Here is a 23,483-nt window from a genome sequence, read left to right as displayed (position 1 = left end):
AAGAAGTTTTTAATGTTTATTTATTTATTTAATTTATTTTTTTAACTTAATTTTATTTTTTTTTAATTTACATCCAAATTAGTTAGCATATAGTACAACAATGACCTCAAGAGTAGATTCCTTTATGCCCCTTACCCATTTAGTCCATCACTCCTCCCACACCCCTCCCAGTAACCCTCAGTTTGTTCTCCATATTTATGAGTCTCTTCTGTTTTGTCCCCCTCCCTGTTTTTATATTATTTTTGTTTCCCTTCCCTTATGTTCATCTGTTTTGTCTTGTAAAGTCCTCTTATGAGTGAAGTCATATGATATTTATCTTTCTCTGACTGACTAATTTCACTTAGCATAATAGCCTCTGGTTCCATCCACGTAGTTGCAAATGGCAAGATTTCATTCTTTTTGATTGCTGAGTAATACTCCATTGTATAGATATATACCACATCTTCTTTATCCGTTCATCCATCGATAGACATTTGGGCTCTTTCCATACTTTGGCTATTGTCGATGGTGCTGCTATAAACATTGGGGTCCATGTGTCCCTTTGAAACAGCATACCTGTATCCCTTGGATAAATACCTAGTAGTGCAATTGCTGGGTTGTAGGGTAGTTCTATTTTTAGTTTTTTGCGGAACCTCCATACTGTTTTCCAGAGTGGCTACACCAGCTTGCCTTCCCACCAACAATGCAAAAGAGATCCTCTTTCTCTGCATCCTTGCCAACATCTGTTGCCTGAGTTGTTCATGTTAGCCATTATGACAGTTGTAAGGTGCTATCTCATTGTGGTTTTGATTTGTATTTCCCTGGTGATGAGTGATGTTGAGCATTTTTTCATGTGTTGGTTGGCCATCTGGATGTCTTCTTTGGAGAAGTGTCTATTCATGTCTTCTGCCCATTTCTTCACTGGATTATTTGTTTTTTGGGTGTTGAATTTTTTTTTTTTAATTTTTTTTTTCAACGTTTATTTATTTTTGGGACAGAGAGAGACAGAGCATGAACGGGGGAGGGGCAGAGAGAGAGGGAGACACAGAATCGGAAACAGGCTCCAGGCTCCGAGCCATCAGCCCAGAGCCTGACGCGGGGCTCGAACTCACGGACCGCGAGATCGTGACCTGGCTGAAGTCGGACGCTTAACCGACTGCGCCACCCAGGCGCCCCTGGGTGTTGAATTTTATAAATTCTTTGTAGATTTTGGATACTAACCCTTTATCTGATATGTTGTTTGCAAATTTCTTCTCCTATTCTGTCAGTTGCCTTTTAGTTTTGCTGATTGTTTCCTTCCCTGTGCAGAAGCTTTTTATTTTTATGAGGTCCCAATGTTTATTTATTTTTGAGAGACGGAGCATGAAAGGCAGAGGGGACAGGGAGAGAAGGAGATACAGAATCCAAAGCAGGCTCCAGGCTCTGAGCTGTCAACACAGAGCCCAACATAGGGCTCAAACTCACCAACTGTGAGTTCATGACCTGAGCCGAAGTCAGAGCCTTAAACAACTGAGCCACCCAGGTGCTCCTGAACCTCACTCTTAAAAATACACAAGCCCCTTTCTCTTTCTGTTGATAGATATGAATTCATGTAATATCCACAGGTAGGAAGAACAAGGAATTCTGAGTCAGATTATTCAACCTTCGCATCCCCAGTGATTTTATCTCCATCCAAGGCTTCACTTTCACCTCTTAAATTGGAGATGCTTAATATAAGTTTGACTTTTCTTCTAAGGTGCATATTTAAAGTTGTGACTGTCTACTGGGATCTCCACCTGGGTGACTTTCCTCTGAAGCACTGTTTCCTCATATCTCTGTTTTTCCTCACTAATGCTTTTTTTGTACCCAAGTTCAAAGGCTTAGAGTTGCCTTGCCTCCTCCCCATCCCTTATGCTTCACATGCAGTCCTATGAATTCTTTCTCTCAAAGTTTTTCAAAATTGTCCTTTCTTTATCTTCTCCTCCTATCTTCCACCCCCTTACCTATAATTCTGATTGTCACTCCTGCTCTGGACAATTGTAAAATTCTTCATCTGGTATCCTTAATTGTGGCCTCTTCAACTTCCTTTAATTCCTCTTAAGTCTCATTGAGAAATTAATCACTCTCCAGGTTCAGCTTCAGACATATAGCTCTGCTGCTCAGAAACCTTTGATAGCTTCCCGTTGCTTCATAAATCAAGTACAAACTCACCAAATACAGTAAGCAATATTTATTGAACATTTACTATATTCTAGGCACAGACTGAATTGAAAACAGTTCTATGAGGTAGGCCCTTCTATTGTGTCATTTTACAAAAAAGGGGGTTGAGGAACAGGGATGCTAAGTAACTTGCTTAAGGTCACACAGCAAACAAGGAGGCCAGGACTTAATTCCAGGCACCTGATTCCAGAGCCTATGCCTTTTGTTGCTGTACCAACTTAGTTGCCACTTTTTTAGCAGTGAAAACTAGGCTATTAGCAGACTAATTGAACACATCCTGTTCACAGATATATTTGGTGTCTCCTAAATGTTGTTTGTGAATTTTCTTCCTACCCAAATCCCAAACTACAAAATTCTTCTTATCCTTAAAGACCTATTCAAATTGTACTTCCTTCATGATGTCATTCACAAACCCTCCAACCAGATGTGATCTTAGACTCCTTTGAATCTTAAGCTTCAAGTATTATAATCACTTGTTGACTTTATTGTTGCTAATTAAATCCCATTCTCTTCTAAGGCAGGAGCTCTTTTCTTACTCATGCATTGTGAAATGCATTAAGCTGGATGTTTTGATACAAAGATCCCAGGAAAAAAACTGTGATGCCTCAGGGTGTTATATTCTGTGCCTGTGTCTATATATTTATCTTCTTAATCAATGGACACTTTAAAACTACCCTGAATAGAATAGACATCTAGACCATAATGGGCTTCTGGCCAATGTAAACAGGTGATTACTGGGGGATGAATTTAATATAAAATTGCTTGGCCCCCTCCTGGCTTTGGCTATCTGAGTCTAGTTTTAGTGGATTAAAAAAGAGAAAGTGCCTCACCAAACTAAATAATTTTCTTTTAATCATGAAGTCTCAGCAAATTGTTTTCAAAGCTCTTTCTAATCCCCCTAATTATACATAGGCTCCTCTTCAACTTTCTTCCTAGATTTTGTCATTCTTGGGTGACACATTGAAAGTTAACCTTCAGCACTGAGCCAAGTTTTATACTTCAGTTTACAATTTACTAAAAACTTAATTGATAAATAATGTTGACTGAAGTGGAAAATTGAGGAGCTATCTTAGTGATTCAGGCCCAAGCTAATTTTTTTCACCAGGAATATCCAAATAACCAAAGCAAAATATAAATAGGATCATTTGGATTCTGATGCGCTCCTTGGAGCTCAAACACAGAAAATTTAAGAGCAATAGAGGCTCTACTTATTTGTTCATTCAACTAATATTGATAAAGTACCTACCATGTGGTAGGGACTTCACAAAGAGCCAGACATATATTGATGAAGATAAAATTTCAGGTCCTTGCTCTCCTCTGTTTACATCATTCATTCATTCTGTGTTGATTGTGAAACTTTGCTCACCCAAAGAGAGGACCAACTGGAAGCATGCTTTCAAAAAGGGTGTAGGTTCATTGGATAGATATGTAAAGGGTCATTAAGGGGGAAGTAGAGTTATTTAGGAACAGATCCCTCTCCCCGTGAGTAATAGCCTACCCTGTCCTCAGCAATGACCATAACCTCCCTGCACAAAATTCCTCTGTGACATGACTGAACCTCTGTTAGACTGACTGGACCACTAGTTTATCTTAGTCTAGAAATGTTTATGTTCCCTTGTCCCTTTTTCTTGTTAACAGAATGATTCAACTGTTATTTCAATACTCCACTCAAGTGTGCAACTAAACTTTCTAACCTTTAATTTGTGTGGTCATTCACAACACATCCATTGATTTTCTTTTTCAGTTTAACCAGTCTGCATGATACTTATCCCCCCTAGAGTTAAGTGTATTGCAGGTTTCAGTTACTGTGTTTAAAATAATGTAAACACCTATCCTGAAGTTTTGGTTTGACAGTTTTTTAAAAATTACTTTTCTGTGTTCTGAGCTACACTTTCATTCAGGTGTCAGTAGGTGGCAGCACATTATTTTTTGTTCACTGGAGGAAAAAGGGGAAATCGATTTTTCAACAAACCCTGTTGTGGAAAGCCAGCCTTAGCTAGAACAAAGGCAAATAGTTTCCATATATAATCTTCATTATCTCATAAAAATTTTCCTTTAATTCTATGCATTATTTTGTATTTGTTGTGCCTTTATTTCAAATTCTATTCACATTATCTCATCATTGGCACACAATTGTATGTACCAAATTAGCTTTATTTAGGTTTTGAGAAATTAGCCTTTTGTAATTAAAGAGCCAGTTAAGGAATGAAAACCCTGAGTAATGTGAACTTGTTCTGGAAAGCTATCTCTGAGCAAATGTTGGACATTAGGGACCCAGGGGCTAGAGAAAAGTTGTCTTCTCTATGTCAGTTTTCAGGATTGTGGATGTACCTCCTTAGGGCAAAACAGATGGAAATAAAAATCACTAATCTATTATTTAGCTCTTTGGACCTTACCTCTTTCCAAGGATTTTGATCCATGCCAGTGCTTTTAGAGAAAAGGAACATATTTGCTGTTTAAAAAAACTCAATTTTGAAGGAATGTAAAACACATGTGTTTTAAAGCTAAAAGACTTCCAAACTTCAAAAAAATGTATAAGGACGAAGCAATCAGTTCAATTCAACAAATACTTACTGAGTGCTTGTTCTAGGAAAGACTCAGTTTTGTCTCCTTTACTACTCACACAGAACACTTCTTTCTGACTCTTCTGGTCACCAAATGTGTGGGTTCTTTTCCCCATACCAAGCAATTCTCTGTGACACCAGGTAGGTGTTCTACAATTTAACTCAATTCTAACAATGTCTACCTGGAGATAGTGCCAGATTCCACAGGTAAAGGTCTCAGTCCCACAAGACTGCTCCCATTCTATTTCAGATGCCAATCACAAGTCCTGTCTGACTTGGCCACAAATCAGGGGGTCCCACAACCTCCTCTCAGGTTCAGTTAATTTGCTAGCGTGTCACACAGAACTCAGGGAAACACTTAAATGTTTACTAGTTCCAGATCAAGACAGACATAGGGTGAGGTCTGGAAGCGTCCCAACTGCAGAAGCTCTGTCCTCATGCTGTTGGGTGCTTCACCATTCAGGTCCACACCTGCAAGCTATCCAAACCTCTTATTACTGGGTTTTACAGAGGTTTTCTCATGTAGGCATGATCAATTACCAGCTCAATTTCCAGCTCCTCTCCTCTCCTCAAGGATGTGGAGCAGGGCTGAAAAGTCTAAACTTCTAATCATGGGTTGGTGTTTCTGGTGACCAGCCCCCATCCAGGAGCCATCTAGGACATACCCAGAGTCACCTGATTACAACAAAAGATACTCCTCATGCTCATTCAGTTAGGAATTTATAAGGGTTTTAGGAGCTCTGTGCTAGAAACTGGGACCAATACATATATTTTCTATCATATCATAGTGCTCCTTTATTTAATTATCCAGCAAACATTTTTTGACTTTTATTCTTTAAAGGGTATTATGCTGGCTGCTGTAGAAATACCAAATGAGTGTGACATACTTCCTGCCCTCTGGCAATTATTCTAAATCAGAGGGTAAGACATGTAATACAAACAAATATAAGGCACATGGGTGTGTTCAGGGAACATTTGTTGAATTAATACATTGCCATAATAGTTGTTAAAAGGTGCTATGGGGCTTCCAAGGGGGGAAGTCGAGGAGACAGGTTAGGAAAAGGTATGTGGAAGATAGAGTTTCTGCCATGGCTTTGGAGGGTATATGCAATTAAGGATCAGTGAGGCAGAGGCTCTTGTAGGTGTTTGGAACACAAGGAGCAAAAAGCATACTGGGAAACAGCAGATAGTCCAGTGTGGCTGTAAAGTAGCTCAAGGCATCAGGCTCCCACTTAAAGAATCAGCAAGGCACACGGTGGTACATAATAACCCCCTGACTAAATCCAGAGTAAGGGACTAGATTAAGGGCCCTCCAGGGTGGCCTTTGGCATTCAGAGCCCTTATGAGGTAGGGACAAACCCCTTGTTCTTCCTTGTCAACCAAGTTAACAATTAGTAACAATTTTTCTTTCTTTGGAACACTGATATTTTTTAAATGATAAATACTTAGTAAAAAATTCAAGCATTCTAAAAAGTATGAGTAAGAAAAAAAATACCTCAAATTTCATCACCTAGGAAATAATCATTGTTAACATTAGATATCACTTCAGATCCCTTTCTTTGCAGATATGCAGGTGAAAGGCTGTCTGGCTAGGAATCGTTTTGCAAAAATGGGACTATAGTACATGCTAATTTTACATAAATTATTAAATTTAATTCTACTTGAATTTAAAAAGAAAAACAAGAAACTATGATCAAAATGAAGGAATTATGGAAACTTAGGTAAATGTTTCTTTAATTTTAGTTGCCTTAAAAAGTAGATAATAAGGGTGTCTGGGTGGCTCAGTCAGTTAAACATCTGACTTTGGCTCAGGTCATGATCTCATGGTTTGTGGGTTCGAGCCCCACATCAGGCTCTGTGTTGACAGCTCAGAGCCTGGAGCCTGCTTCAGATTCTGTATCTTTCTCTCTCTCTGCCCCTCCCCTGCTGGTGCTCTGTCTCTCAAAAATGAATAAACACTAAATAAAATAAAATAAATAATAAAATAAAATAAAATAAATAATAAAATAAAATGAAATAAATTCATGCGGTACAAATTTCAAAAGCTGCATGTTAGTGAAAAGTCATGAAAATTCTCCCTTTCACTCTATCTCCCATCTATCCAATGTTCTTCCCCAGAGTTATCCATGTTACCAATTTGTTGTCCACCTTTTCAGAACTCCGTGTTTTTAAAATTTCTTTACCACAAAAATATTAGTTCCTAAAATTAAGAAAAACTGATTGTAAGAGATTTATAAAAGATTACAAAAGGCCATAACATTTTGGAGCTATTATGTTTTAATAATTTTAATAATTTATCTATTTTTTGTCACACAAAAAATAACCATGGTAGAACTGTGATGTGACATAAAGTAGGTGTTTGGGGTACCACTTCATGGTGCAATTTTGGAGGTGCTAAACACTATCCTCAGTTTAATAACCAGCTCTTTCCAGCTTCAGTGTTTGAAATTTGCATGCAAGACCATCCTTCTATTAAGGTTTGGAATATCCCACTTGCAGTGCCCGGCACCATATGCAGTGCTGATGTATTCCATTCCGGGTATCAGTGTCCCTAGTTCACATCTGTCCAGTTAGATTAAGATCGTGGAGTAAAGGGATGCATAAAAGATAATGAAGTTTGGTGGTAGAGGAGAGGGTCAAGAAGTGCCAAAATATATTGAGTTGCCCATGAGGGTGGTATTGTGGGGTGCACTGTAGGGTTCCAAGCTGTCTAGGAAGCCACTCGAGGGCACTGGAGGACTATGGAGAACTTGGGAACTGATGTGGCCAGTGCCGCATATTCTTTGTATATGTTATTTTGTTAAATCTCACAACAACCTTCTGTGAGCCACGTGTTGTTTTCTATTTCAAAGAGAAAAAAAACTGAGGCTCTGATAACTTAATTTGTCCAAGAGCACATCGTTAGAAAGTGGTGATGCCAGGGTGTCGTTGGAGGCTTCTGAACACCAATCCAGAATTTTCCTACTTTCCCACATCACCTTCTGCTGGGCAGTTTGACTTTGCTCATATTTTATATTTTATATTTAATTAAAAATTCATCTCATGTGGGCTGTCTGGGTAGCTCAGTTGGCTAAGCATCCAACTCTTGTTTTCAGCTCAGGCCATATCTCACAGTTCATGAGTTGGAGCCCCACGTCTGGCTCTGCACGACAGTGTGGAGTCTGCTTGGGATTCTCTCTCTCTGACTCTCTCTGCCCCTCCCCAGCTTGCACAAGTGCATACACATTTGCTTTCTCTCTCACACTCTCTCTCTCTAAAAAAAAAAACCAAAAAAAACTTTAAAAACATCTCATGATAAATTAGTGCAGATCCTATACATTTTGTAAATGCCAAAGGTAAAAAACCAAACCTACTCTGGTTACTCTAGTTACTCTAGTTTCTTCTCCTTTCAGTGTCTCTGATCTCCTTCTTAGATTTCTGGAAAGAGCTACCCCCATATTTGGCCACCACTTCCTCACTTTCATTCATTCTTCACTGCCTCCAGCTTTATCCCCACCGGCCACTGAAGGTGCTAGTGCTTGGGCCACCAAGGGCCTTACACCAGTGAGAGGAGTTTTATTGGAACCTTCAAGAGCTTTCAACATGATAGGTCAATGCTTTTTAACAATGGCTACATATTAGAATCACTCACAGAGCATTAAAAAATATATATCCAGGTCTCAGATATTTTCCCTGAGAAAAAGATTTCCTGAGACTGTGGTTCAATTGGTCTAGGGTGGAACTTTATTAACAATGGGCAGTACTCAGGGGCTTTAAGTAGGATAGTAACATAATTTGATGACTTGAACTAGGATTGTAGCCTTGGGGATGGGGAAAAGTAAGATGCATTTGACAATAGATTCAATAGAATTCAGTGACTGATTGGATGAGGGGAGAGGCAGGTATCAAGATGATTCATACGTTTCTGGCATATGTGATTGGTGGTTGGTGGGACCACTTACTAGGATGCAGAACTCAGGAGAGGACGCAGATAGGAGAGAGTGGCAGATGGGGCTCGAGAGCTCAGTATTGCCATGTTAAGTCAGGCATATTCATACCTATACTCAGGTAGAGACTGAAGCACATAGTTGAATATTTGGATCTGGAGGTGAGAAGGGAGTCAGACATTGTCAGCATTGGTAAAAAATAAGACAACAGTCTCGAAATGGAGTTGCTTATATTATGCCTCACCTCACCAAACCAAGATTTAACTTAATTATAGTTTCAGCTCTCCCAGAAATAGAATCTTAAGCCAGTCAATCAGGAATTGCCTGATCTTCACTACTTAGGTAATTGGCCTGATGGACCCCTGCCATATCCAAAAGGAAAGTAAACTTGTAACAACCAATCTGCTTTTTGTCTAGTATTACTTTCTTGTTTCTTCTCTATTCTGCCTCTAAAAAGTCTTTCATTTTGCACAACTCCTCAGAGCTCCTTTCTGTCTTCTAGATTGGATGGTGCTCAATTCATGAATCATTGAATAAAGCCAATAAGGTCTTTAAAATATATTTGACTTCAGGGGCGCCTGTGTGGCTCAGCCGGTTAAGCATCCAACTTCAGCTCAGGTCATGATCTCGCAGTTCGTGGGTTTGAGCTTCGCATCGGGCTCTGTGCTGACAGCTCAGAGCCTGGAGCCTGCTTCAGAATCTGTGTCTCCCTCTCTCTCTGCCCCTCCCCTGCTCATGCTCTGTCTCTGTCTCAAAAATAAAAACATTAAAAAAATTTTTTTAATATATTTGATTTTGGGGGGGGTGCCTGGGTGGCTCAGTTGGTTGAGTGTCCAACTTCAGTTCAGGTCATGATCTCGTGGTCAGTGAGTTTGAGCCCCGTGTTGCGTTCTGTGCTGACAGCTCAGAGCCTGGAGCCTGCTTTGGATTCTGTGTCTCCCTCTCTCTCTATGCCCCTCCCCTGCTTGTGCTCAAAAATAAACACTAAAAATTTTTTAGTATGTTTGATTTTTTAACAGCATAGAAGATTGTATAAGCCCACGGTGGATGAAATCTTAAATGGAAAGAATAGAAGAGAAGAGAGAACAGGGGCAAATCCTGTAGAGTTCTTTCATATAGAAATCAGTATAGAAAGCAGATCCAGTAAAAGAGACCATGAAAAGAAGTGGACAGTGAAGTACAAGGAAAACTGAGAGTGTGGCTGCCTAACATCGAAGAGAGGAAGAAATCAAAGAGGGGGAAATTATGTGTGTAGTTGTTCTCTGCTTGCCTGAACATTAGAATTAACTGGGGAGGCTTTTCTTCCTGCCTCCCTATGCCTCAGCTATCTCCTGGCTAACACTTTTAATCCTTAGAGTCCTGGCTTCAAGGTCCTGCTCTCCAAGCCCCATTATCAAAATAGTCCTCCTGTCTGCTCTCTCATACTGTCTGTGCTTTCTCTTCTCAGCACTAAACAGGATTTGTAATAATAAATTTACTTGTGTGATATTTGTTTAAAGATGGTTCCTCTACCAGATAATAAACGTTGTATGAAAGAGCAGGAATCATGTTGTTTTGTTCACCTCTCTATTATCAGGGCTTTGCATGTACATGGCATGTAGGAGGTGCTTAATAAATGCTTCGTGAGTAAACGCTTATGGAAACAAGTGGAGACTCTGCTTGTTTGTTTGTTTGTTTGTTTGTTTGTTTGTTTTACCTTTACCAAACCATCTATTTTATTACAGAATTTGAGTCATGCTAGACAGAATTTTAATCCAGAAATCTTCTACTTCATCAATTTAGAAGTTTTTTAACTGATTCATATTTCAGGATCCTTCCTTCCTTCTTTTCTCTTCTCTTTTCTTTTTTCCTTTCCTTTCCTTTCCTTTCCTTTCCTTTCCTTTCCTTTCCTTTCCTTTCCTTTCCTTTCCTTTCCTTTCCTTTCCTTTTCTTTCCCTTCCCCTTCCTTCCTTCCTTCCATCCTTCCTTGACAAGCCAGGTGACACCTTTATTACTGTGGGGGTTGGAAGAGTAGTCTCTGGGGCTCTTGGTGGGTGGGTCTGCTTCCTCCTCACTGTCACTGGCTACTGGCTGCACAGATGATGCCCATTCTGCAGATGGCTGTGGTTTGCAGATGGGGAACAGTACTTGTTCTTGTGGATCATGTGCCAGATGCTGCTGAGGGTGTCCTGGGTGTTCTGGTTGATGGTAATCCCCAAGTAGGAGGTGGCCAGCTTTCACTGGCCAGATCTCTACTTCATGACCACTAGGGGCACCTTTGCCCTGGGCTGCTAGCTCCTCACTCACAGTCTTGTGGTGTATCACACCTGTTAGCAGCAGCAATTGAGAGTCTCCAGATTACTGTGTTTGGTGCTATGTGTCTGCTTGTTCCTCTTGACTGGAAAATGAGAGCAGTTCCCCATGAACAGCTGTTGTAGAGACACGGATGTGGAGGCAGCTCCTCTTGCTGAGGCAGTGGGAGCTGGAGAGAGCAGGGTTTCTTCTTTAGAGAAGAAAAAAAAGTATGCTTATAGTTGTCACTCCATTGACTTTGTGCATAATTTGGGGAATAGGGAATATACAGAAAAGAGTTGACATATTCCACTATTTGCGTAATCAACACACCTTTCTCTTTCTCTTTCATCAGATACTTTATTAATAAAGTTAATTATAAAGAAAACTACTGTTTTTCATTTACATTATATACAGTACTCTCTGAACACTTCAGATACCCAATGCGTCTGGGATTTTCTTTACACCAAGCATACTGCAACACCAACCAGCTAGGTGTCCTGCAATTTAACTCAATTCTGATACTACCTGATGAGGGAGCATAAGGCAAGCTGAGGGCAAAATACAAGCTAGCACTCCCGATCCCCAGGTGGGATATGTGTGATATTCCTCAGGTACTCCTGGTTGCCCAAGAACAAAGGAAAGGAAAGGGAACAAATGGTTAACTGATAGAGATCACGGTCATACAGGACATGGGTCTCAATCAGTTTACAAATATCTTAGTAAATTACAAGAAAAAAGGCAATCTTATCAATAGCCTAATCTCCAGAAACCTATAGACTCAGTTTCCTGGAGTTCCTAGTATTACCCTCCCCTTCATAGTGATGTGGGGAATGAAGGCAAGAAGGAAAAGAGAGTAAAATTAAACATCCCATTAACAGATACTTGAGGCAGGCAGATTAGAACAGTTCTCTAGGGACTCCCTACTGTCTTAATGCTAATGCTTTGCTAGAGGGAAAAACAACCTTAGCTTGACAATAGCTAGGCCTTCAGTAACCCTGTAAATCTTCTTTAGCATATGAAAATCCCTTTGGAAGCTTCCCCTTGACTTTACCTCCCCCAATTCCCAAGTGTATAATCAGTATCTCCTTGTGGTCCTGGGCAGCTCTTTCTGCCTATGGGTCCTGTGCCCGAGCTTTAATAAAATCACCTTTTTACATCAAAGATGTCTTCAAGAATTCTTTCTTCATGGTCAGCTCCGAACCCCACCATCACCCCAAAACCTCATCACTACCTATCTGGAAATATCATCAGATCCCACAGGTTAAAGGCTGTCTCACAGGACTGCTTCCCCACCCCTCACCGCTACTGCCCACTCCTACTTTAGATGCCAATTTTAAGTCCAATTTTCGTGATGTTGGGCAGTGGCAGCAAGCCGGGGCTCCCGGTCAAAAGCATGCAATCACAAGGGTAAACAACTGATAGACTTATAACCACTTTGTATTCATACAACCATTTTGTCTTTCACTTTCAGTACGGTATTCAATAAACTGCATGAGTTATTCAACACTTTATTATAAAATAGATGTGGCGTTAGATGATTTTGCCCAATGTAGGCTAATGTAAGTGTTCTGAGCATATTTAGGCTAGGATAGGCTAAGCTATGACATTTGGTAGGTTAGACATTTTAAATGCATTTTTGACCTATGCTGCCCTTCAACTTAATGATGGTTTTATTGGGACATAACGCCATCACAAGTCAAGGAAGATCTGCATTTATTTTTTATTATAAGTTTATTTATTTTGAGGGTGAGAGAGATCAGGGGAGGGGCAGAGAGAGGAGTGAGAATCTTAAGCAGTCTCCACACCCAGCACAGAGCCTGACGCAAGGCTCAATTCTACGACCCTTGGATCACGACCTGAGCTGAAATCAAGAGACACACTCAACCGACTGAGCCACCCAGGTGCCCTATTTTTTATCACAAATCACAATATCACAGGTGCGCCTGGGTGGCTCAGTCGGTTAAGTGTCCAGCTTCAGCTCAGATCATGATCTCAAAGTTCATGGTTTCCGACTGTGTGCTGAGAGACTAAGAGAAAAATTACTAGGTGTACTCACAACTGCAAAGAAAAGACTCCCCCCCTCCCCGTTCCCCCGTTCCCTCGTTCCCGAAACCAGCCAGGGCATGCCTGGTTGTAGTCTGACATAAAGGCGGGAACCAGTCAAGTTCTGCTGAATGGTTTGAAATAAAGGCGGGAACCAATCAAGTTCTGCTGAGCGTTCAAATTTAAATGTTAACCAACAACAGCTCTGTAACCTCTAAAAAAATATCCCTAACTTGTTTGTGCCTGTCTATAAAAGAAGCTGTAAGATCCTTACTCGGGGCCTCTTAGTGCCACCGGCAACGAGTGCGCGGAGGACCGGGTTCGAACCTGCAATAAACGACCGTTGCCGCTTGGCTTTGATTCTGGACTCTGGTGGTTTGTTTTCGGAGGGGGGGCGGGGGGGGTCTCTCGAATCGGGGCATATCAGTGCTATCAGTTCAGAGCCTGAAGTCTGCTTCAGATTCTGTGTCTCCCTCTCTCTCTACCCCTCCTCCGCTCACTCTGTCTCTCGTTCTCTCAAAAATAAACAAACATTTAAAAAATAAATAAATAAATCACAGTATCACAGAATGAGTTCTGGAGACTTAACACCTACACCCAAGAACATCATTTCCGTAGTGGAGAGTCAGAGGATTTAGGGACATCTATTATACTTTGCTATGCATTAGGTGCTTTCCATCTCATATCTGGTTTATTCCTTTTAGCATTTATGGAAGGTAAGCCTCATCATCCCCATTTTGCAGATGACAGACAAAAACTCATGATCAAAGGATTACCTAACCTGCTAGGGTGTGAGATAGCACAGAGGTCCAGATAATCAAATCAGGCCCACAGGATCATATATCTCACACAGTAGCAGGCTTTGCCAATAGTTTCAAGGATACAAATAACTTCAAGGCACTGATGAAGCAGGGAGAAGTCTGGGACCCACCAACACAGCTCCCACGGCATTTCCTGCTGCACTGGCTCTAGTTTTGGCCTTAAGTAACAAATAGGATCTCTACATGATGTGCTCAATCACATCGCTTCACCCAGAAGAGAGCCGTTTCTTTCATGACACATCTCCATGTTATACTCCAATAGTTAAATGGATTACATGACATTTTTTAGGGAGGAAAATTACATAAGTTATAGATCTGATTACCATAGTAGTCAATCTTAAACAGATCAAGATCATCCTGCCCACAGCATTCCATAGATAAGGATTCTCCCACTACAAACAGTGCTGGTGTGTTTGCTTAGATGTCTGTGTTACATGCTTACAAGGAAGTTTGACCAAATTATCTTCTTTCTTTCCTAGGGGCATTTCCTCAGGAAAGAGAAAGAGTGTGTTACAGGCCTGCTGTTAACTACCTTGCCAAGGTGGCAACACCAGTAAATGCCAGAGCTAGCATTCAAACCCAGTTCTGTCACTTGCAAGCCCGTTCTTTCCAAGGCACCATACTTTCTCTAGACTTCAGGAGGACCTAGCTTGGGACTTCACAAGTATTCATACTTCTTAATGTGTCTCCACTCTTAATTTTCACGAACATTGCCACAAATAGTCCTTCATAGGGTTGTTTCTGCTGCTACTTACTGACAACCAGTCTGATTTGTAGAAGAGAGAAGAGAGAGACCAAAAAAAAAAAAAAAAAAAAAAAAAAAAATGATGTAGAGAAGAAGAGAAGGACAATTAAACTTATTTTATTTGAACTGGATGTTGAAGTGGGTGATTCTTCTTTAACATATAGCTGGATAATAAGTATTCTAGTCACTTTATTAGTTTCCATAGATGATAAAGTGGTTGTTTGTTTATAAAAGCACAATAATCATTGGCATTTAATTTTCAGGATATAACAGAAACTCCTCATACTCCTCATTATAGATAATGGTGTGTTACAGCCAGTTAATACCAGTTTCTGAGCGCCCATTGTGAGCAGTGATGTCACTCACAGTGGCAGCTTGAAATGGGCCATTTTAGCAGTATTCCCACCACAGAAGGGATCAAGTATGAAAACCAGGACTTCCTCCCCACCCACCCACCCCCAATGCCCAAAGCTGGTTGTTGAATGTTTACCAGCACATCAGTATTCATAGATAGATATTCAAGGCTTTCCCATTCTTGTATTCAGGTTTAATCTGTTGCCAGCATTAGAAAGTCAAATGGAGAATCAAAATATTAACTATAATAGATAATTAAAGTTTAAATGTATTGGATTTTCAGGGAAGGGCAATAAATAATATCCCTCTCTTTGCCTCCTGAGTTTGGAACTGACAGAGGGATAGAAGACCAATATCTCAATTTAATTACTAAGAAACCAGATTAGAGGCCACAGTATAGCTCTGTGCCCATGTGGGCTTCCTAACTCCTTGTCTCTACACTGAGTTCACACATCCTGTTGCAGGCAGGACGGGGCCATCACAGACTATGAGGCCCCCTCCACTTCCTGAATGTTTGAGCTAAGAGTGTGTTTATCCCCAGGTCAGGACATTCAGAGCCACGGAGAGACTGAAAGAAAGAGACAGACAGAAACTGCCCCTGCGACCTCAGGTCCTGCTTCCCAGGTGTTGCAGTCACACTCTTTGGGTGAGTCACTTCTCTTCCCTTGGGTGGGGACAATGACAGGAATGGAAGGGAGGGCGGAAGCTCCTACTGTCTGGGCCAAGGCAGGAACTTGAGTTGTGGAAGAGAATATATTTTATTTTAATCCCCTTTCTTATACCATTTAGTAAAATCAGACATTGATCATACATCAGACATTTCACTCTGGAATGCTGTTGAACTGAACAATTGAGGTGAAAGGGTGGGGAGGTTTTCATATCTTTTTTATGAAAAGTAGTGGTGGTTACCGTGGTGTATTTTACCTACAGAGGTACTTAAAATATATGGTAGGTAGCTTTGATTTCTCTTTCTCCTTTTTAAAAAGTTGTTAACAAAGTGGTGCCTGGCTGACTCCACTGGTGGAGCATGCAATTCTGGGTTGTGAGTTCTAGCCCCAAGTTGGGTATAGAGATTACTTAAGCATAAAATCTTAAAAAGAAAGTTAACAAAGATTCTCAACTTATGTCTTTCAATGTTAAAATATCAGACCCCTTTGAGCATTTTCATCAAGCAACCAGTTAATTCATTGAAAAAGAGATAATCAGACCAAGCATTTATTTAAATGACTTATTGTTTATCTCAATTGCCTCACTGCTTAAGAGAATTGACCTCAGTTCTGTCGGGGTTGTTAATCCAGCAGCCCTGTGGATACAGACAGCCTCTTTTTCTCTGTCAAATCACAACATAATAAAGTTTTGTCTACATTTCCAGTTTTGTGTGGAAATGTTTGAAAGAATCCACAATCCAGCGTTTTTTGTTTTTGTTTTTGTTTTTTTAATTGTGAGTAAGATACGTTATCCTTTGTGCTGAGCATTTTATTTTATTTTGGGGGCCTATGATAATTTCAGGCCTTTGTATGTCTCCTGGCTTTTCCTTATGGTCCAATGAGGTCAAATTACCAAATGGAATATCTTTATATTAGACTCATCTAACAAACATGTCCTTTAAAGGATGGCTGTTAATCTAAGAAGCATGTACTATTTGACAGGCTGATTTGGGGGATCTCTAGATTACGTTAAAATCCAACCTAGGCTGGTGATGACTTGGCTGTAGACATCTGCAGACTATTTTCTCATCCACGGGAGATGAGGTGGTCCTGTCTCAGTGCCACAGGGCCTCAGAGCTGGTACCAAGTGGCACCATTGTTGGAAGGCCCAGTGGGAGGCCAGGGACAGGGTAGTCATCACTGGGCTACATTTCTGCGGCCGGGTGAGGAAACACTGGTACACCATTGTAAGGCTTGTTGTCCTGTGCATGTGGCCCCCAAATGAACAGTACCAGGGCACCTCAGCTCTGGCATGAAAGGCAAACTCAAGCCCACACATCACTTAGGAGAATCAGTGCATTTTGTCTTTGATTTGTTTGATGGATTTCGTTTTAGGAAATGTCTCATTTCCCAAGTCCCACTGAAAAAGTATCATATTGATTACAAAATTTTGGAGAGATTATTATTAGTAATGTGATTTTGCTACAGTAGCCTTATTATAGAAATACCTTTTTAAGATGTTTATTGGAAATAATAGACTCTGGTTTGTATATAACTTACATTAAATTGATATGTTATCCATGTATAGTAAAAAATCATAAATGCCTCTTCACATCCTAATGCTCCTTCCCATACAGAATCCTTGAGCACCATTTCTCTTGAACTTAATCCTCCTCAGGCTCTCTGTCCTCTTCACTTCCAAGACAAAAAAAAAAAATCATTTGTAGGCAGGGCTGTGATTATACATATGAAACAATGACATTTCAGAGATGATACAAAGATGAATAGACTATTAAACTCCACATTTTGGTGAGGTTGTGCTTAGAATTCCAGCTGATATTGTTGTCATCTTTTTATGACATGCTTATTAAATAAGATACATTGTAATTTATAAAAAAAGTTTTAAATGATTATTATTGAAGACAGATTGTTGACAGTTATTTAAATGACTGAAATTCTTCTGATTTGTAGACTTATGGCACCATTTTGAATTCTCCTTTGTCACTTATTCAACAAATATTTTATGCCCCAGATCACACTGGGTATTAGGAATATAGGAAGGTATTTGTGGACCAAGAGACTTGGGTTTGTCTCCTCCCTTATGGTAGCTCACAGTCTAGAAGTGAAAATAAACAAGGGAGGAGTTACAATACTCAATTGTAATGGTAAAACAAGAGCAGAGTAGCCATCCTAGTTAGGTTGAAACTGAGGTTTGGCTAAGTTTAAAGTATGAAACAAACCAACATTTCTTTCTTTCAGAATCTACTTTATCTGCACAAAAGAGTGGATAAGAACTTGGAAATGTGTTTAAAATTCAATGTAGATATATTCAAACATATTTGGTACAGGTGTGTGTGTGTGTGTGTGTGTGTGTGTGTGCACGCATGCACACGCTACATTTAAAGTGTGTCAGGGGACATGATACAGTCACATTGCAGGAAGGTTGACTCTGGTATGATGACCCAAATTTAGCAAGAGGACTGACTGAGGGATGGAGAGAAGTTTTTGCTTCATATATGGTGTGGCAATGGGCTCTGTACTCATTTAACCTTTTCTAGCGTCCCTGGATCTCTGTGTGTGAATTAAAATTCCTCTTGTTTTGAAGTTCAAGTAGCTCTCCACAGTGGGACCCTCCAAATAACCTACAACAGAGAATAAAGTGCATCTCCTTCACTTTGTGAAGGAGCACAGTGAAGATGTCTAGCATTAGTAGTCAAGGCAATGCTCAGTAATCTGAATCACAGTAGGGACCATGCAGAGTTTGGAATGACTGAGGCCAGTGGTTCTGAATGGCTTGGATTACCAGAGCGAGCAGACACAGCCATATGCCATCACACACCTTCTCCATGGTATTTCTCTAGTTTTGCACCTTTCAACATTGTCTAAGATCCCTCACAAATATTGCATGAAATGGTATCATAGAGACAAGTGCAAATGGAGACCCAGACTGATTCTTAAGTGTATTGAAAGACCCTCCTTGGAAACCCCCATAAACTCCCAAAGGATCTCACAGTGGTGTTCCTTTATGAACTGGTAGTGGGTTAGCACAATCAGGATTCAGTATGAATATTAATGAATCCTCTATTCACAAACTGGGAAGAATTCTTAATGTAAACCTAAATCAAATTCTTGTTTTTGTTAGCTTCCTTTCCCAGTTCCAGTCCAATTCTGCCTAGATGCCCTTTATACTGGATCCACTAGTTACTTAGTTATCTTAATTCTCTTTCAAATGGGAATCCTAAATAGATAAAGCCAGGATTCATTGTCTTGATATACACATATCATTGCCTGTGGAAAGCAGGGGAGGTACAATGTCAGTGGCATTTTTAAAGAGGACCATCCTTAGCCTCATCACTGATTCGAAGACGCAGTTCCTCTTTGATAGGTGAAACAAGGCACTTCTCTCTTGTAGGCTGCTCATCTTGTACAACATCTGACATTGTCAATTATGAAAGCAATTCCCCAGTCCAGGAACAGTATTTTGGAATTCATTCTAAAGAAATAAATCACTTAACAGACAAATGAGAACAAAAGGGAAAAGGACCAAGATTTCATATTTTGCAATGTTTTCTTCACAATTATATGATATGTGTTTTCATTTTTAGGGTGATAAGAGGGCACTAATGAGAAAGAAAATCAAATATGACACACAAAAACTGAGCTTGTGTTTGCCAAATGTAAAGAAGATTTGAACTGTGAAATATTAATTAAATTGTGTTATTATGTAATCACTCCTTATTTGAAAATAGGTAAAATTACTTTTAAATTGTCAGAGGTACTTAAAGGAATATGCTACCATATATTTAGATGTATATGCATCTTTTAAAATAAAAAAGAGATCTGAGGCCAAGTTTTCCTTTAACGTGTTTTACCAACAATTGGTACATGTGAATTAATAGGTACTCGGAGAGTTTAGAAATCCTCTGCCTCATTAGGGTAACTGCCCTTTTCCCTACAATTAAACATTTATAGAAGTCCCTTTGTTTAGGAGCTACAATACATAGAATGAGCAAGCTTTTATGCTTTGATATATGTGCCTCTATCCTTCCATGGATTCCATCCCTTTGGTAGTTTTAAAAACAAGGCCTCAAATTCTTTGATCCACCTTCCATTAAGAGGGGGCATCTATGTTCCATTCCCTGAATCTGAGGAGATTTGTGACTTCTCAATCAATAGATGTAAATGTGTGTAAATGGTGCTGTGTGACTTCTGAGGCTAGGACAGAAAAGACATTGTGGCTTCTGCCTTGCCTCTTGGAGCCCTGAGCTGCCATGTAAGAAGTCTCACTACCTATGACCACCATGATGGACAGGCAACATGTAAGTGCTCTGGTGGACAGTCCCAGCTGACTCCAGCCTTCCAGACATCCCTGTCAAGGCATCAGACATGCGAATGAGCCATCTTGGATCCTCCAGACCTACTATCTGCCAGCTGACTACTGAGTGGCCTCCATCAACACCATGAGAAATATATAAATCACCCAAAATCACTCAAAAATATTGCCTTTCCTTCGCATCTCAATTACTATGGCTTATTTCATTTAAAAATCCCATTTCAATTAAAAGTTTTCAAGTAGGAACTATATAAATAGAGAAAATGTCTCCTTCAAATCTTTTAAAACCCATAAAATCATGCTATAACAAAATAGTTGTTGTTTTGAGCTATTATGTTTTAAGGTAGTTTGTGCCCCATCAATAGATAAGTGGGACAATCTCCTTAGGAGCAGCTTTTGGGGAAGGCTGTTCTGCCCTGAAATTATGTGTTCTTACTTTTGAAATTGCATTTTGTACAGTATTGAATGTCTGGGGTTAAATGATGTCAAAACAGTCTTGCCAGTACTAACATCTCACTTACCTCATGGCTTAAATTGGCTCTCATTGGCTGCTCTGGGACCTGACCACCAATTAGGAATTACATGTGGCTTCTGAATATCCAAACATCTAACTAATGAATGGAGTTCAACTGTTTGCTGGTTGGGAACTGTTTATACACTGAAAGCAGCTGAAGCTCTAGGAAGGAAGACAGCTCCACAGGTCGATGCTGTCTGCAAACTGAGCAGGCACAGCTGCAGAGGAGTGGCAGGGGGAGCCACATCAGCCTCTCCCCAGCACTCACCTCCACGCTCTGCTCCACAGTTCCCCGGGAGCCTCACCCAACAGCACTTACATGCTTAGTAACATTTTCTGTCTCTTCCATGGTGTCTACCACACTCTGCCTTGAATTTTACTTATTCCTAGATATTTATTGCCTTCTCCTCTACTAAACTGTAAGCTCCTGAGAGTGGGCGTTATGCTGTTTTAATTTTCTATCATTGGACAGTGCACGCTGCCTTATGAGATAGACATTTGTTGACCAAATGGATGTTTCTTTCCTAAAATGACTGCAGTGGCCAGTGGATAACGTTGTAGCTTTCAACTGCCAGCCTGTGGAACCTCTCCTCTCTTTTTTCTTCATGATTTAGCACCAACGAATATTAGAGCTGGCTGGGAATTTAGAGAACATAAGCAGCTGGAGGAACTGAGAACAGGGGCTGCTGGATGAGCGTGAGAGCTGGGATGCGAGCCCAGGTTTCCTGGCTCCGCACCAGAGCTGCTTCCACCAGACTAGGCAGCCTCTTCGTCCCACTGATTTACCTGTTATCTCCAGCCTGGCAGTGGCGACAATATACCATAAAGTAGCTGTTCAACAGATTCTCTGGCCAGTTCTGCATCTTTGACCACTGTCCAAAGTCCCTCAATTTTGCTTTTCCATCCTGTCTCAATTATTGTAGTTCTATGTTAAAATGAGCTGTTAAAAGCTCATTTTCAAGTATTAGTTTTCAAGTAGGAACTTGGAAGAGCATCTCCTTCAAATAAATTGTTTTTCTAATGCTCTCATGCCCATATCATATGCATTCATTGATTCAGTGGGTATTCATCACATATTTATCATTGGTAATGCAACAGATGGCTCGGTGATGTTTCTTCTATTTATCTTATTATCATTTATTATTTTAATTGACTCAACATTATCATTTGCTTTCATTTCTTTCTCAAAAATGTACTGTTGTTGTTAGATGTGCTTTTCATTCACTCATTCATTCATTTAGCAAATACTTGTGGGGGCCTCTATGCGCACCATCCTAGGAACTGGGGACAGAGTGCTGAATGGGACAGGTGCGGTCCTTGTCTTCACAGAGATTACAGCCTAGCATTGTACTGGCTATCTTGGTTCTGCCCTTCTCTAACTCACCCTGAAATTATCTGGGTGAGAAGGGGTGAGGGGAAGCACTTTTTTCCATCCCATCACATTCTTTCTTACGTTCCAGGACTCAGCCCTGGCTTCTGCTCAAAGTCAGTCTTCTCTCTTCTCCCCACATTCCCAGCCCCCTCACATGCAGTGTTTATTCATATCTTTGTGTCTTCATGCAAGGCTATTCTCAAACTCTGGAATGTCCTAATCACTCTTCTCTGTCAGGAAGACACCCATTCATCCTTGAAGGTCTAGACAACACATTTCTTCCTTATGAAGCTTCCCAGTCCTCAGCCACAGGAACCCATTTTGAAGTGTGCAGGACCACCTAATTTCTTATTTAAGGGCACAAGACCAGTCTAGAGTATACATGAATGCAATTCAGATTAAAATACTAAACTTAGAATACTAATATAAAAAAGAAATACTCAGGGGCGCCTGGGTGGAGCAGTCGGTTAAGTGTCCGACTTCAGCCAGGTCACGATCTCGCGGTCCGTGAGTTCGAGCCCCGCATCAGGCTCTGGGCTGATGGTTCAGAGCCTGGAGCCTGTTTCCGATTCTGTGTCTCCCTCTCTCTCTGCCCCTCCCCCATTCATGCTCTGTCTCTCTCTGTCCCAAAAATAAATAAAAACGTTGAAAAAAAATTTTTTAAAAGAAATACTCAGAAGATATTTTTATTTTTTAAGTAATATATGTATATGCTAAAAATTCAGTTGTATGAAGTCCTAGGTTACTCCCTTCCATAGAGGAAACTATGGTTATAAGTCTGTTGTAATCTTTTCCAAATGCATATTTGATGCATATATGAAGAGGAATCCTAAAAATTTTGTGAGGGGAGACTGGACAAAATTATTTCAGTTCATTTAGAAACATAAAAATCGGTGAAGACACAAGAAAACTATGTGTAAGAATAGTGAAAGATGATGTAGAGGAAGAAAAAAAATATTCTCAACCTTCTTAGGGTCCCTGGCTGGGCCTGAAAATTAAACTGACAAAACTGGCAAGGACAAATTTATAGGAGAAAAAGCATGCAGATTTATTTAATGTCAGTTTCATGTGACACAAGAGTCTTCTTAAGAAAATAAAGACCAGGAAAACCAGTTAGACCTGAGTATTTTTTTTTAAAGAGAGAGAGAGCATGAGTAGTGGAGAGGGGCAGCATAGGGAAGAGAGGTAGAGGGAGAGAGAGAGAATCTTAAGCAGGCTCCATGTACAATGTGTATCCCGATGTGGAGCTCAGTCCCACAACTGTGGGATCATGACTTGAGCCAATATCAAGAGTTGGATGCTCAACTGACTGAGCCACCCAGGCACTTCTAGACCTGAGTATTTTTATGTATTTTTTATTTTGATGAATATTAGGTAGGTGTGAAGAAATAGGATAAGTCAAAGAGTATGAGATTAGTATGGTAAACTGGGGGAAACAGCAAGACTTGTTCATCAGGATTCTTCTTGGGATCACTTTGTCTTCAGAGATAAGGATGCTCCTTTCCCTTAAGAGTAGGGAGGACACCTCTCACTTGAGAGTCTTATGAGCTGTTTCAGGGGGAAAGGGCACAGGAAGTTGAGAGTGACCTTGCTTCCACTGTTTTCTCAAACTCCTTCAGCCAAGGTGCCGTTTTGGGGGCTAGCATTTCCTAAATCCCATCAATGACATGCCTTACCAGTTACCCTAATCACAGCTAACACTTCCCACTTAC

The 23,483-nt window shown here is 40.3% G+C and overlaps 1 protein-coding gene across 2 annotated transcripts in view; it reads left to right on the top strand.

Annotated features, from left to right (window-relative positions):
- LOC147579205 (uncharacterized) overlaps nt 1-23,483 on the top strand; it is a 331,154-nt gene that overhangs the window by 81,542 nt on the left and 226,129 nt on the right. For both annotated transcript variants that reach the window (XM_086713593.1, XM_086713594.1), the window contains exon 3: nt 15,447-15,551. In XM_086713593.1, coding sequence (XP_086569719.1) covers nt 15,447-15,551 — 105 coding nt within the window. The remainder of the gene's footprint in view (nt 1-15,446; nt 15,552-23,483) is intronic.

The sequence above is a fragment of the Puma concolor genome, chromosome B4, assembly GCF_028749965.1.
Source record: "Puma concolor isolate L17-30 chromosome B4, mPumCon1.1.hap2, whole genome shotgun sequence".
In the NCBI taxonomy this organism is placed as follows: domain Eukaryota; kingdom Metazoa; phylum Chordata; class Mammalia; order Carnivora; family Felidae; genus Puma; species Puma concolor.
This window is presented reverse-complemented; position numbering and strand designations above follow the sequence as displayed.